This window comes from Gadus chalcogrammus, chromosome 8 (genome assembly GCF_026213295.1).
Source record: "Gadus chalcogrammus isolate NIFS_2021 chromosome 8, NIFS_Gcha_1.0, whole genome shotgun sequence".
In the NCBI taxonomy this organism is placed as follows: domain Eukaryota; kingdom Metazoa; phylum Chordata; class Actinopteri; order Gadiformes; family Gadidae; genus Gadus; species Gadus chalcogrammus.
The window spans coordinates 19,849,620-19,864,590 of NC_079419.1; the positions used below are offsets into that span (position 1 = coordinate 19,849,620).

At 46.3% G+C, this 14,971-nt stretch overlaps 2 protein-coding genes across 3 annotated transcripts in view; one reads left to right on the plus strand and one right to left on the minus strand.

The window, feature by feature from the left end:
* The first annotated feature begins 271 nt into the window (after positions 1-271).
* gtf2b (general transcription factor IIB) lies at positions 272-10,537 on the plus strand. Its single transcript, XM_056597761.1, has 7 exons — positions 272-367; positions 1,353-1,465; positions 4,535-4,668; positions 6,701-6,847; positions 7,158-7,287; positions 8,144-8,425; positions 9,089-10,537. Exons 1-7 carry the CDS (start codon positions 351-353, stop codon positions 9,220-9,222), a joined length of 957 nt encoding a protein of 318 aa, XP_056453736.1. The 5' UTR covers positions 272-350; the 3' UTR covers positions 9,223-10,537.
* The window catches only part of pkn2a (protein kinase N2a), a 33,928-nt gene continuing 28,614 nt past the window's right edge, over positions 9,658-14,971 (minus strand). For both annotated transcript variants that reach the window (XM_056597757.1, XM_056597756.1), the window contains exons 18-23: positions 14,895-14,957; positions 14,605-14,681; positions 14,145-14,287; positions 13,608-13,715; positions 12,889-12,969; positions 9,658-12,521 (exon numbers count right to left, since the gene is read on the minus strand). In XM_056597757.1, coding sequence (XP_056453732.1) covers positions 12,318-12,521; positions 12,889-12,969; positions 13,608-13,715; positions 14,145-14,287; positions 14,605-14,681; positions 14,895-14,957 — 676 coding nt within the window. In that variant the 3' untranslated portion in view covers positions 9,658-12,317. The remainder of the gene's footprint in view (positions 12,522-12,888; positions 12,970-13,607; positions 13,716-14,144; positions 14,288-14,604; positions 14,682-14,894; positions 14,958-14,971) is intronic.

Here is a 14,971-nt window from a genome sequence, read left to right on the forward strand (position 1 = left end):
TAAAAAGTCCCCAAGAAATATACAAGTATCCCTTATTTAATTATTGACTATCAGCACAAAACTTTGGTCCTGAATCGGTTCCAAAACAAAAATCTGAAAAGTGATTTGCATGCTTACAAAATGTCATGCTTTCTGTTTAATTGTATGGATTAACACCGTAAGCAAATGCAAGTTTATCAGCCCTATGGGTATGCATTTAGACCGTCATACAAAAGTATGCTTTCATGCGTTGTCTGTATTTTGAACCTTCTCTCTGCCCGTTGTTTTGCAGACACGTGGTCATGCAAATCTATAAATAGAGGTAGTAGAATCCATTGTTCGCCTGTGTTGTCTGAAAGCTACTCGGTAACATGGCGTCGACAAGCCGGTGCGTATACGTTGTTTAAAATTGTATATCATTGGTTCATGTGTGATGCTTGAATTATGTGTTGATAAAAAACAGTCGAGTGGTTAAAAATCCACTACTGCCACGACATCGTCGGTTCTAAAACTTGTTCGCTATTTCGTTATCTTTGAGGTCCACCACCGTTGTTATGCTACAACGTTGACCATCCAAAACTTAATCTCTTGGCGGAAGGCATTTATAATTATTTTAACAACACTATTGTGTCTTTGCCCTTTGTGTAAGTGACTTGTGACCTGCCTTTCTGCCCGCTTTTTATTGTATGAATTTGAACCATGTTTGTAGACTGCTAACCGATGTGTCAGCCGTCAACCTCAACAGTCAGACACCACTCACTTTCATCATCATTTTATAATACAAAAAACGCCTTACAATGATTGACATCTGCCGAGTGTGTGTCCTACGCGTCAGATATCCGTGACGTTTGACTCGGGCAGAAGTTTTACATGTTTGTCTCGCAACACCAGCAGCAGCTGCAGTAGTTGGTGGGGTGATGCGTCGTGACCTCGGCGGCGGCCCTCGTGACTTTGGCTGTACATTGTGTGTGTCTGCGTGTATGTTGGTCCTACGTTGTAGGATTGGGAATACTGAGCTCTCTCCTAGAGAATATTGTTCCTAATTGCCCGGAGTTCAAATTCAACAAAATCTCACCACTTGGCAGACTAGAAAGTGGGTTTCCTCTTCGTTCTTTGGGTTTATCCCAGGTTTTTTCTAACGAGGAAGACTATTCATCCGATGTCCGTCTAATAAAAATATGAATTGAATTGGCACTCATTTTGAACTTATGTTTGTAACTTTTGTCATCTGCTTTAAAGGGAAACATCACTTTATAATACCATGAAGGAAACATTACCAATCAAACAGTGTAGATGTTGTGTGTGTATAACTCACTCACTCTGTCACCCCCACACCAACTCACATTCTGTCTATCTGGTACTTTTCTCTGTAGCGGAGAGGCCCTGGCATTACCCAGAGTGACGTGCCCAAACCACCCTGATGCCCTGCTAGTGGAGGACTACAGAGCCGGGGACATGATCTGCCCCGAGTGCGGACTTGTTGTCGGTGAGTATTACAGTACTGCCCGTGAAGCAAGAAAGAAGTGTTACTTCAGTGCTGTCCAGATGTTGCCATCTGTGGTTCGGGCTTAGTGAGCACATGTATCAGCAGGTTGCCTTTTCTTTCACCTGTCCATAAAAAAGTTAGAATATGTTGGAATCAATAGAACCCAAGGAAGAGGAACACAAAGAGGAACACAATTTGTCAGAAAGGAAATTGGTTGTTTATTGAATGGAGACCGAATATTTGATATTATGATATTCCTTCCCTTGGTAGCTATTCGAATTTCAATTGAGATGAATGCTTTTTATTTTATTTTATTGAGCAAATTATCATTCATTAGTTTTGTAGTTAGATTATTCACTTTGACATGATTCGAATATTGTGGTAGAACTTGGACAGCTTCGGTCCAGTGTGAGGAGACACAAGCCATCAACTCCCAGCTATCAGGGCTTTGATCGTTCTAGGAGGGCTTTAATAATGAACGTATTAAGCAGCCATTTCAATGTTCAAACGAGTCCAAAAGACACCAAAAATCCCTACCCATTAATGATAACATGTTGGTTATTCAGTGACCATGAACAGAACAGGTGCCAATGTTTTTCCATTCATGGCGATCCGTTGACCAAAGCGCCTGTGGGATATAGCCCGGGGTAAATAGCACCAGTCCTGCTGGGAAATGTTTTCAAAACGTTGCACAATGTTCAAACCACCTATTTGCTCTGTGATAATTGGTAGTAGGCTGAGTCTCTTACTTTGGAGACCTTGTTCAGAAACCTTAAGGCTGCATTGTAGCTCTGCGGGTCCAACCTCGGACTGAGGTGGGGATCCCAAAGCCACTGATGGGATTTTGTTGTTTTGCGTATAAACAATATAATAATGACAACAAGGTTAAATTAAAAAAGTGCTAAACTATCTTTATGTAGAAGTCCTTGGAAAGGAATGAAAGGGTTGTACCTAAAGAAAAATACCAAAATGTTGTTGTTGCTTTGAATTACATTTATTTATGGTCACGCTGTATCTCTTAGTTGGTTGGCTTGCAGCCAGACTCAAAACTTTTTAAGGATTTTCTGAAAGGTCAGAGTGAAGGAATGGGAAATGTCTGAAATGGAGCCCTTTAAATGGGGGTTGGTCACTGTTCTACTCTATTAACATTAACTACTCCGCCGATGGTGTTCCAAACAGCCTCACAAACTACACACTCAAATGCAAACATTTTATTCCATCTATTTGTTTGGACAACCTTTAAGCACCATTGAAGCTGCTTGCCTTTAAATCAAACAGTGTGAAGTTATATGGTGTATAAAAACAATAAAAGTAAAACACACAATCTCGCCTTCCTGGTGGTTTTGAGGCATTTAGCAACGCTTTGGCAATGCCAAATGCAGTGCTTTTTCATTTGACAATGCAGTGCTTGTAAAATTGATGTTTGAAATACTCATAATGGATTTGTATTGTCTGTAAAGAAGAGAGTTAAAACGATTATTTTATAACACTCTAACCCTGGAGCTCACAATTTGCTGATGCCCTGTTGAAAATATATATCAAAATAATTCCAATAAAATCCAGACAATAGTCCACTATCTGCTTGAAATAAGACAGACTAAGAGAATCTTTTTGAAATGTGCATTGGACATTAAGGCATGATTAGATGATGGTAGGGGTTTCTAAGAATCAGAAGCAAAGGGAAGGGAAAGGGAGTCTTCCAATGGAGATTGTGTCTGGAACGAGAGAGCAGCCATTATCTACACTGGCAGCAATCCAAGCACATATCCATCTCCACAGGCATACAGGGGATACCTGATGGTTCAGATGTAAGGAGGCGTTTACGACTCTGTTTCCCGTTTAGAAAAAATGATGGCTTTGTCTGGTAAACAAAGAATGCTCACATCATGTTGATGAATTAGTTTGCAAGGCTCACCTCCTAGCAGAAATATCCCACTAACAGTGGGTCCTGATTCCTATAGCTACTCTGCACTCTGTCCAGCAGTTTATTAGAAACTAGGTTGTGCAGCACGTGGATTTGTTTCTTTATAACGACTCCTTTCCGTGTATGCTCGCTTAGTCCTCCGCCTCATAAATTGCTGTCTATAAACGCGTCTGCTCGGTGGAACTGTACATTCACCCTGTGCCAGCCTTACTTTCCTATTGGAGCAGTCGGAACAGCTCTCGAGCTTCCGATAAGAAAGCTCCCAGTAAAACGTCAGTCGCCGTGGAACAAAAACATGGCCAACGCCTAATGGCCCCTCTGGGGTCGGGCCCCTGGGGTCATGAAGGACATCTCTCTGATGCAACCTCCTGCTCGCTCTGTTCAGCCCGCCCACCCCCAGCCCGCCGGAGGAGGATGAGAGGCTGGGTGTCGGTGTCGGGAGGGTTCATGGGTCTGAAGGGAGCTAAATGGATTATATTATCACAGATCTCATCCTTCTTGCTTAATGCATATTTCAAGGAATAGAGCAGTCGAAGGATGGGGGTGTGGTTGGTGGAGACGGTCATGTTGTACTGCACTTGGTTTCTCTTTGTACATACTGTGGTGTTGTAATCCTTCCATCAGTGGTTCAACACAGATGGTGTACCTGTGAGGCTGGTGGAAGAGGCAGGAAACGGAGATTGGGGCCTTTATGGCTTTCAGGCTACCTTCTTTATTAGAGCAGGTTTACAGGTGTAATCCGTGACTAAACTTAATGGAGTCCAATCAAATAAAGCTAACCAACCAATTAGTAATAAGTTAAGTAGTTAGTATGCCCCCTGCTAAAGGGAGTACGTTTCAGCTTGTTGAGTACTTGTACTACTAGGTACTTGTAGCATGTCTTCCTGAGAAGGCTTTCCTAGTCTTTTATTTGTCATGCAGATTTTGAACTAGATAGTGTGGTTCCCACCAAAGAAGGACCATTCCCCTGCAGCTCCACCAGAGCAGACGGCCGGGTGGTGTGTGTGTGTGTGTGTGTGTGTGTGTGTGTGTGTGTGTGTGTGTGTGTGAGATCCAGCGTACAGCAGAGCTCTGGGTGCCACGTGGAATACCGTAGCTAGCTACTGGTTTACATCAGTGCGTCGACCCCTCTCCCCTTCCCCCAGGCGACCGTGTGATCGACGTGGGCTCAGAATGGAGGACCTTCACCAATGAGAAAGCCACCAAAGACCCGTCCAGAGTGGGAGACGCCCAGAACCCCCTGCTGAACGGAGGAGACCTCACCACCATGATCAGCAAGGTGAGGGACGCCACGGCCACCACCGGGGGTCCACTGTTCTAGTGTAGACGACTTAGACCCCACCACCATGATCAGCAAGGGGAGGGACGGCACGGCCACCACCGGGGGTCCACTGTTCTAGCGTAGAAGTCTTGGGGAAGAACACCCAAGTTGAGTTATTCTTAGGAATCTGGTGTAAAATGGATCTGGGATATGTTTAGTAGGTTGACGAGTTGGAATGTTTGTTTGGGAGCAAAGAAGCGCATGTAGACGCATTCTTAAGTTCGCTGTTTTTAGCAGATTCTACCAAAACGCTTTAAACTTGGAACGTTGGGGGCATGTCTCATGGTATAAACTAAATCGCTACTTTAAACCACTTACAAGGCTAGAAGTTGCCTGACCCTTCTTTAGTTTTGTTTTGTTTTTAAGACTTGATAAGTAGATTGGCGAACACAGAGCTTGCGTTGTTGAGTTGTAAAAGTTGAAGAGAGATGGAATACCACCGACTTGTAGGACCCCCTGTTTCCCTGTAATGTTTTTGGGCTGAGCGGGTGTGTTGTCCCTGAGGTGACGACCCACAGGGACCGTTGATACCGGTTGCAGTGCAGTCGTTGCGTTTGAGCGCTGTAATGAGCGATGTTATACATGAAAAGCTTCAAGCACCACAGCTTTATTAAAGTGTCTCGGAAGCCAAACTCTGGGTTGAGATGACACTGGGCCGTCTCGACTAACACCCACCACCGCCCCGACGGAGCTCCACACCTCCTCACAGACCCTGCCGTCAGTGGAGCAGAGTGGAACCCTCACAAAGTGTCCCTACCACCGTCACAAGCACAGGCTCGGACTCCTGTTATCCCTTAATGACAGCCTTTCTCAGTAACCCTGATAAAATGGCATAGATTACTAGGTTGGAGATCCTATTAGACATATTTAGACACGTTTAAAACAAACAGAAAACTAAACACTTAAAGGAAAACTTTAGATGGGGTTAGGCAAGGGTTCAAAGTCAAACGATGCAAATCTAGAAGGAAGCGAGAAAACAAATCAAAACGGTTGTCAAGTGTTTTGTTTAAAGCGTGAGGACACCCCAAGTTAATGGAATATTTACCGGTCAAGTCTGGGGGAAGAGGGAGGAACAATAGAACCCATGGAGCAGCGTGCAGACGGCCACGCCAGACCCCAGCCGCCAGGAAGAGACGAAGGGACGTCATTGAACGCCACACAGGAAACGGCAGAAGGATTTCTAGTAGTTTGAGGCCCATCCGAGGCGGAGTTATGAAAGTCCAGCCAGAGATCAGAGCGGGCCTAAGCCGCTCCACAGCGGGCTAGAGAGACGCAGTGAGACAATCATTCCTGACACTAAGAGACAGCCGCGGTAGCATTAGTCCGGGAGCGTCACATTTAAACTCTATCAAAGGAAGGGTTTTCTTTCATGTTATCCCACTCTTTACTATAATCAGGCTACTAATTAGGAAGTGGCGTTACGGAGATGCTGAGGGCGTCACCAGGGCCGCGGGTCACTGAAGGGACTATGAGGGGGGGAGCTGTGACACTGTGTTGCCATGGAAATTGTTCCCATGGTTGCGGCCAGGTGATGGGGCCCTGTGGGGAGAAGATGCCTGAGATGGGGCATTGACCCAGTTAGCTGACTGGTAGCAGCTCAGCCTTAGACAGGCTCTTTATAGTGGTACCAGACACTGAAACACACTGATCACACAGACGAGGCTGTGTCTAATGTTCCTCTAAACCTTTCTCTCATTACAATTAATTCAATTAAGAAAAGTAGAATGGAGTGGAGACCCGTTTGCACTGTAAGAATACTTATTGCTGAACGCTGACGTCTTAAACGATCCGGCTCTGTTGGACAAGCAGCAAAGAAAAATGTAAAAGTATACATTTGTTTAAATATTTGTGATCTATACGTCTACGAGCAGTGTCCCTTCATGATGAATGGACAATAGGATCCAAACAGTGGATCAGATGAAGGGTCCCGGGGCTCTCTGGTACCTGGAGCCTCCTCACAGTACCGCTGCTCCGCCTGTGGTCTCCCCAGGGCACCGGCGCCGCCAGCTTCGACGAGTTTGGCAACTCCAAGTACCAGAACCGCCGCACCATGAGCAGCTCGGACCGCGCCATGCTGAACGCCTTCAAGGAGATCACCACCATGGCGGACCGCATCAACCTGCCCAGGAACATCATCGTAGGTCCCCCTCTCGCACCGCCGCCGCGGGGCCCCTCCTCCACCCGGTACTCTGCCCCTCAGGGGACCGTCCTGAATCCATCTAGAGCTGAGAAAAGTAGTGAAATAGAATAATGAATAAGGGTGATTAATAACATGGAGAAATCAAGTTCTAGATTTAGACTTTGGCATTTCTTCCCGTGTGCCTTATAAAGGACCTTGAGGACATTGTTGGCTGAAAAACCTTCAAGGCTGTCGGCCTGTGTGGGAGGGTTGAATGGGACCGTTCCGGGAACAATACCCATTGTGTCTTGTTTTTTCGCCCCCCAAGGACCGAACAAATAACTTATTCAAGCAAGTTTACGAACAGAAGAGCCTGAAAGGTCGTGCCAATGACGCCATCGCCTCAGCCTGCCTCTACATCGCCTGTAGACAGGAAGGAGTCCCCAGGACATTTAAAGGTCAGTCCGGGTTTACCCCCAGAAGCCTCCCAGCCTGGGGTACTCTGTGATGGTGGTTTAATAATAGACTGAACATCAGGCCCCTGTCCCTGTGTTTACCGGCGGTGGGATTCAGCCTGCTGTCTTCTGAATGGGTTATTCAGCTCCTGGGGGTTAGCTTCAGAGAGCCAGTGAGCCCATTGTTTCAAATGGAATTCAAACTCTATGGGATTTAAGAAATATATGTTTTGGGATGAGAGCTTTGGGAAAGAGGGCGGCCTGTTATCCTCATGGTAACGACCCACCCCCACCTTTTGATACTTCCCTAGTATCGTCGTTGTGCGTTGTCATGAGTGTTGTAATAAGCAATGAATTTGAAATCCGCCACACACCGTAGTCATACTATAGGTGTCTAGGAAGCTTAACCCTCACTCAGACGAGGGTATTAAATAAATCACTGCTCAGACGGAGCTCCACCGTCCACACACACCGTGGCGTTATGCAGTAACATTGCAAAATGTGTCCAAAAACGCCAACTTTCTCCCCGACTCCGCAGTCAGCCGCTGCCGAGACGGAGCTCCACACGTCCACACACACAAAAATAAATGATAAAGGATCCATAAAGAAGGCTTTTAAATAACGTTTTTTAGCAGAAACGTTTTTAAATCAATCATGAACACTAGAGTGGTCTAATGATTACCCTGCCTTAACAATAACTATACAATGAGACAGTGAGCAATCATGCGAGAGATGACAGAGAAGTGCGATAATTATAGCGAAAGAAGTCAGCCTAGCTCTTTAGAGGCCCATCTTCCCCTTCATGAATCTGTGGGGCCTGTTCCATCTAAATCCCAACCCGTCCCTCCTCCTCCCCCAGAGATCTGCGCCGTGTCCCGCATCTCCAAGAAGGAGATCGGCCGCTGCTTCAAGCTGATCCTGAAGGCCCTGGAGACCAGCGTGGACCTCATCACCACCGGGGACTTCATGTCCCGCTTCTGCTCCAACCTGGGCCTGCCCAAGCACGTGCAGATGGCCGCCACCTTCATCGCCCGCAAGGCGGTGGAGCTGGACCTGGTGCCCGGCCGCAGCCCCATCTCCGTGGCCGCCGCCGCCATCTACATGGCCTCCCAGGCCTCGGCCGAAAAGAAGACCCAGAAGGGTGAGCGACGGAGGGGAGGAGCGTCCTGGTTGCTATCCAGACTGGTGACTGCGCTCTGGTCCGACACACCGCTCGCTCACTCAGCGGCGCTCGGCTGATCGTCTCTCTCCTTAAGAGCTTGATCACATGGGTTTATTTGTTTTGGGTGCGACGGCCATTTGAACTTGTATCTTTTCCCTCAGACTGTGCTTTTCAGTCTTATCTCACTACTGCACGTTGATTGCAAATGGGACCTCTTCTGCTCTTCCGCTTTACACCCTGAGCTCGCATATGTTTATAAAGATAAGATATGATGAACCTGTGAACTCAAGGAGATTGTGAGCAATGCGGTGACACTTGGTTTATGTATCGAGCTAACATGAGCCCTGAGGTCCATTTAGCTCCAAGCCAAAGCTAGCGTTGGCCTGTGTGTCCACGTAGAGCTAATGTTTACAAAGGTATCGATCCAGAGCTAAGAGGGTATCTGCCACGATAGAGCCCACATGCGAGCCCTGAGGTCCACATAGAGAGCTAACAATAAAGGCAGTGCAGGGCTAACAGGTTGGCATTGTTTTTGTTTGGCAGAACTAATGATGGCCTTGTGTGCGTGGCAATGACACGTCGGAGGTGGCTAGCGTTCATGCAGGGCTAACCGGGTCTCTGTGTCTCCCCCTGTGTGCTCAGAGATCGGAGACATCGCCGGCGTGGCAGACGTGACGATCCGGCAGTCCTACCGGCTGATCTACCCCCGCGCCCCGGACCTCTTCCCCCCCGACTTCAAGTTCGACACACCCGTGGACAAGCTGCCTCAACTGTGAAGACCGCCGCGCGACACACTCATTGAAGACACTTTCTGCTGTAATCCTAGGGTTATATTATCTCTTTTTTATCATACTTTGTTGGATTTGGAAAGATTATTTCCCTCCTCACTTAAGACTCCAAGCCTTTGTTTAGGCACTCTCGCAGGAATACAAAGGACACACATTCCAGTGCTTAAACATACAGATAGCAGACTGTGCAGACAGTGTTTCATTTGAGTGTATATAGCTTGTATATATGTCCAAGTCAAAACGTGTAATAAGTGCTTTCACAATTTTAGGCTGGTTTCATACTATATACGATTTTCTTTTTTTTGTAGAAAAAATAATCTGGTTCTATTTTGTTAGCTTGCATTGTCCTCAGTAAATTAAGAAATGAAAGTTTTTCCGTAAAGCATAGTTCACCTCATGGTTTGAAAAAAAAGATTAAACTCTGTTTACCAAAAGCACTTGCCTCTGTTTGACGGACAGATGACCCTGGGCTGGTATCTTGCCACGAGGGCTTCTCGTGGGTTATGTTTATGTTTACTCTGCTGTCTAATGACTTGGTGAAGAGCAGCCTGTATAACTTAGGCCATCATCGGTCATGGTCAGGGGAATGGGACCACCTGTGTTCCCAAAGCCTGACCAGTTCATTACCAGTATTTCCCACTTGACAATCCAATCGATATCCTCTTTAAAGTTGAAATGTGGAATCACTGTAGTTCTAAGGGCATACAAAAAATCAACTAAATTGAAAGGTAAAACAAAATATATTTTGGATTCCTAATCAGGTGAGGCAATCTGTTGACCTTCATTAAGACTATTTAAATGGACAATTATTTTACCACCATGATAAAGACCCTGCATTAACGCCTGGTATTAAAATTGGCTTTGATTGGCACCCAAAGGTGTTCTGTTGCAATCACCCCAAATATAACTACAATGAATACTGATACAACTACATTTGAACACTTGAGTCGGGGCTAACAAATAGTTTAATCTACATTCACTGTTTTCAAACAATGACTGAAAAGATATTTAAAGCATCAATGGAGGCGGTTGCCTCCGGAGCCAGCATGTGCAGGCGCGGCTGTACGACAATGCGGAAGGAAAGAAGCAAACCCCATTACTAAATATAGGCCTTCATCCTGAAACCAAGACTGCTTTCATATAATTTCAAATGCAAATCATACACGGTGACAATGACATCTCATTGGCTGGTTTTATCTCTTTCGGCAGAAACTAGTCACAATTCGAACCTTAACATTTATAGGCCCAGTGCGCCCCGCTGTTAAAACGACCATCTAAGGAAACCCAACATTGAATCTATAGTAAAAGGCATTACTATTACAGGTTGATCTCAATAAATTAGAATATTGTGGAAAAGTTCATTCATTCCCATTATTCAATTTAAAAAGTGAAACTCGTAATATAGATCCATGACACCAGAAGTTAAATATTTCAAGCCTTTATTTGTATTAATCTTGATTTTGGCTTACAGCTCATGAAAACCCAGAATACTGTATTTCAGAAAATGAATATTGTGAAAAAATTCAACATTGTAGACTCAAGGTGTCAAACTCTAATGAATTACCTGAAAACCCCTGATTTTTTTTATTTTTAACGGTCTCTCCGTCTGGTTCAGTAGGCGTCACAATCATGGGGAAGACTGCTGACCTGACAGTTGTCAGACAGTCATTGACAGGCTCCACAAGGAAGTTGGCTGTCCAAAGAGAGCTGTATTTTGAGGTAATTAGCTGATTAGAGTGACACCATGAGTCTACAACGATGAACTGTTTCACAATTTTGTGGTTTTCATGAGCTGCAAGCCATAATCAAGATTAATACAAATAAAGGCTTGAATTAATTCACCTTTGGTGGAGTCCATTTATATAATATAAATTGAATAACTGAAATGAAATAGCTTTTCCACAATATTCTAATTAATTGAGATTCACCTGTATATAAGAGGAGGTATATTGGAGAACTGGGTCAGTGCCACCACTGTTTGGGTTATTTCAGAGGGCCCTGTAGGGGGCATGAAGGAATCAACTGCTAAAAAATATTAAGTGTTTCACCTTCCCTCATCTTGTTTTATTAGCATCTTGTTCTTTTCCGTTCTTCCATCTGAAACAATAGGACAACATTTCTTGACAACTTAATGTTTAAGACGACAAAGAGTAGTGTTTTTCTTTTATACGTAACCTAGCTTGTAACACTGGTTGGGCAGACTTAAGTGTTTGGATCAGAATTCAGATCAACTGTAAACAGAATATGAAAAAACGAAAATGCAAAACGTTATTTCAACGAAAACTTAAAATGGGCGCCTAGGGCAGGCTGTTGACAAGGCCGGGACCGGATACAACGTACTTTAGTGTGTGTATCTACTGTGTGTATGCTCCATCTTGGGGTTTCAAGTGAATACGAACAGTAGTAGTCATCATCAGGATGTCCGTTACAGTTGACTGTCAGTTAGTTCAGTGAAGACGATGGCTTAAGCACTTCCAAAAACAAAATCATATTTCACTAATACAACTTTTCAAAAATGTTCATCATAAGTGAGTCAAAGGTGGAGACAACAAAAATATATGGAGGAATATAATCTGTACAGCTCAAAATCAAATAAAAAACACATTAAAAAATAAAAACAAACAGGACAGTGACATGGAATAACATGATGTGATGTCATCCGCCCGGAGTTCATATGAAAACATTCTCAGTGGTCAGACCGTGGGCACCATGGCAACGACAACAGGAGAACGCAACATCCCTCCTGATCGTCCTTCACTCCTGTTATCTGTTTTAATCAGTTTTTCTGTTAAAAAAAGTTCTTCATGTTGATTAAAAAAATAGAGAGAGGTGTGGCGGGGCGGGGGAGGGGGAGGGGCTGACCTGTCTGTTCCCCGGCCGCACTGAGCGCGCCCAGAGGCCCGCCGAGCAATGGTCCCTCTCGGCGCGGTCGTCGGGCGGACCACCTGACGGTCCTATAAAACCGGTCACCACAATAAGAGCGCGAGCTACAGTCTTTGCTCTGCGGGTTGGTTCACAGTGTGTGTGTGTGTGTGTGTGTGTGTGTGGTGTGTGTGCTGAGGGTGGGGGGTCCGGGGGGGGAGCTAGCACCAGTCGGCGATATAGTCAAAGTCGTGGAACATGTTCTGCTCGTCGGCCCCCAGCGGCCGCGGCTCGCGGGGCGGGGTCAGGATGGGCGCCTCCGACGTGAACTCGTTGTCGAAGTTGCTGACGTCGCTGTTGCCCTGGATGGTGGGCACGAACGGGGGCTTCACCTTCTTGGCCAGCAGCCCGTTCCAGTCCAGGTTCTGACGGAAACAAGCAGAGGCAGAGTTACTTAATTGAGGTCGTCTTATTGAGAGTGAAATGGTTAGGCTTTATTCCTCGACCGCCACATAGCGGCAAGAATACAAGAGAAAGAAACTAAGATAGTAAAAAGAAATAATGAAATAAGTCGTAGTGGTACCAGCCACAGTCGGATCTAGAAAAATATGTATTTAAATAATCTGTTTTTGAAAGTTGATTCTTGTGCAAAAATTCTGTGCAAACTACAAAAATATGTTCCATTATCAAAAAGGATCAATTAGGCTTCTGTAAATAGTTCCCCCGGCTGGGAGGCAACAGGCCCTGGTCCACCAGAACCAGGACTCACGAGGATGTGAAACGCGTCCTTACCCTGAAGAACAGGTGCTTCTTCACCTCCTCGGCGTCCTTCTCTCCGGCGCCCAGCCGTCTCTCCGGACTCCGTCTCAGCAGCTGTGGACCGCACACACCAGAGCGTCAGGCCCCTACAGGCTCACCCACCCAGCCCTCAGACAGCACTCTGAGCCGGGCTCCAGTTCACCTCATGATTCAGAAAATATAACAGCCAAACGAGTGTGGACAGTGCACGACAGATATTAAATCATCCCTCCTTTACTCAATCCATGTACCGAGACAAATACCCAAGAGATACAAGAATCACCTCCCTGAAGGGAAGATAAGATAAATGTTGTTTATTCAAGGATTTATTTTTGCATTATGAGATAAGACAGGAAAGAGATAGAGGGGAGGAAAGGCAGAAAATAACCACAGGCGGGAATCAAACACGGTTCGGGTTCGCTGCGTTCAGGACTGAGCCTTAATGGTTCACGCTCTACCAGGTGAGCCGAGACATACGTTATTGATCCCAGAACGGAAGCATGGGCTGGTGGTCAGCTTTCAACCGGAGTCATCCATGTTTTACCCCCCGGGTTCCAGCATGTCATGGCAAGAAACCCCAGAAAAGCATCGCTATGGAAACTGGACTTTTCCATGGAGCTACTTGTTAGAGGCGGGCGCTCAGTGAAACGTTATTAATGGAGAGTGTTTATCAGAGGGCCGGTTCTGTGTGGCTGCGAGTGAGGAGTACTCACCCTCCTCATGATGGAGATGGCCTCGGTGGAGAGGAAGCGCGGGTAGCGCACCTCGTCGTTGACGATGCTGTCGAACACCTCCTCCTCATCGTCACCAGGGAACGGGGACTGGGAGGGAGAGACACACGGATTCAGAACACAACGCCTCACAGAGCGGCAGAGAGAAGGCTCCCGGGTTGGTCCGCTAATGTGTGAACAACGCTGCACGTGTGTGGTTTCCTCTGATGTGTGAGCGACCCTCTGGAGAACGGGTGTGTTCGTACCCCCCACATCTAGTCCACACAAATGACATTCGTTCATCAGTCCTTTGGCTGATGCTACTACCACAGCTAAACCAACGCAGAGCCCACGGTCACGCAGAGGAGTCAGACGCACTGAGTGGGGCTCAGAGGACGTTGAACCCAGGACCGTACAGCAGCTGGGGTTCAGACCCCCGACCCCTCAGGGAAGAGAGGCCCTGGCTGATCGTAGACGGGCCTCGGATGGGCGATAGGCACCGTCCACTCCGTCTGATGAGGGGCGGTCTCGGCGGCTCACCTCCCCGACCAGCATCTCGAAGATGAGGACCCCCAGGCCCCACCAGTCCACGGCCCGCGTGTACGACGTCTCCGTCAGGACCTCGGGCGCCAGGAACTCGGGCGTGCCGCAGAACGTACTGGTGCGGTCCCGGAAACCCATCCCTGGAGGGAGGGGGACAGCGTGAGGGGGGCGGCTCACAGCTCAATGTTATACTGGAGGGGGAGGAGGATTCAGCCCCTCCCAGCAGGCAGAGGGCGACCCTTAAATCATGACACGGACTGTGTTTATCTTCAAGTGGCAACAGTTTTGTTGCCAAATAAAGGTCAGAGGAAATACTTCTCACTGTAACATTTTATAATTCAACAACAATCCAATATCATACTTTAATATTGCTTTATTCTATCCGTATTGTATGCAACAGGATGTGGGGCCTCTTGACAACAGGGGCCTCACCTTCAGACCAATACAGACGGATTACCTTCTTTGCAAAGCCCAAAGTCCGCAATCTTCACATAACCCTCCGTGTCCAGCAGCAGATTATCCAGCTTTAGATCTCTGAATGCACCATAAAGATAAAGAGAGGTATTAGTACAATGGTATCTTATCCCACAACCACAGAGGAAGAAACACCAAGCGCCATCAACAACCAATGAGACTAGCTTCGGCTCTTTGGAATATTTGACGTTTAAGCCATAGTATTTTAGATTGACTTCCAGCCAATCGTAATCAAGGAACAGAAGCATCCGTTTTATAAAAGTAAATCCTCACCTGTACACAATCTTGTGGTCGTGTAAGAACTGTAATCCTAATACAACACATGCGGCGTAGAATCTGAAACACAAAAC

What these genes read in the sequence shown, in the direction of transcription:
- gtf2b (XM_056597761.1), top strand. An exon ending in TCACCACCATGATCAGCAAG is followed by an intron (nt 4,669 to 6,700) that starts GTGAGGGACGCC and finishes TGGTCTCCCCAG; the next exon opens with GGCACCGGCGCCGCCAGCTT. An exon ending in CGAAAAGAAGACCCAGAAGG is followed by an intron (nt 8,426 to 9,088) that starts GTGAGCGACGGA and finishes CTGTGTGCTCAG; the next exon opens with AGATCGGAGACATCGCCGGC.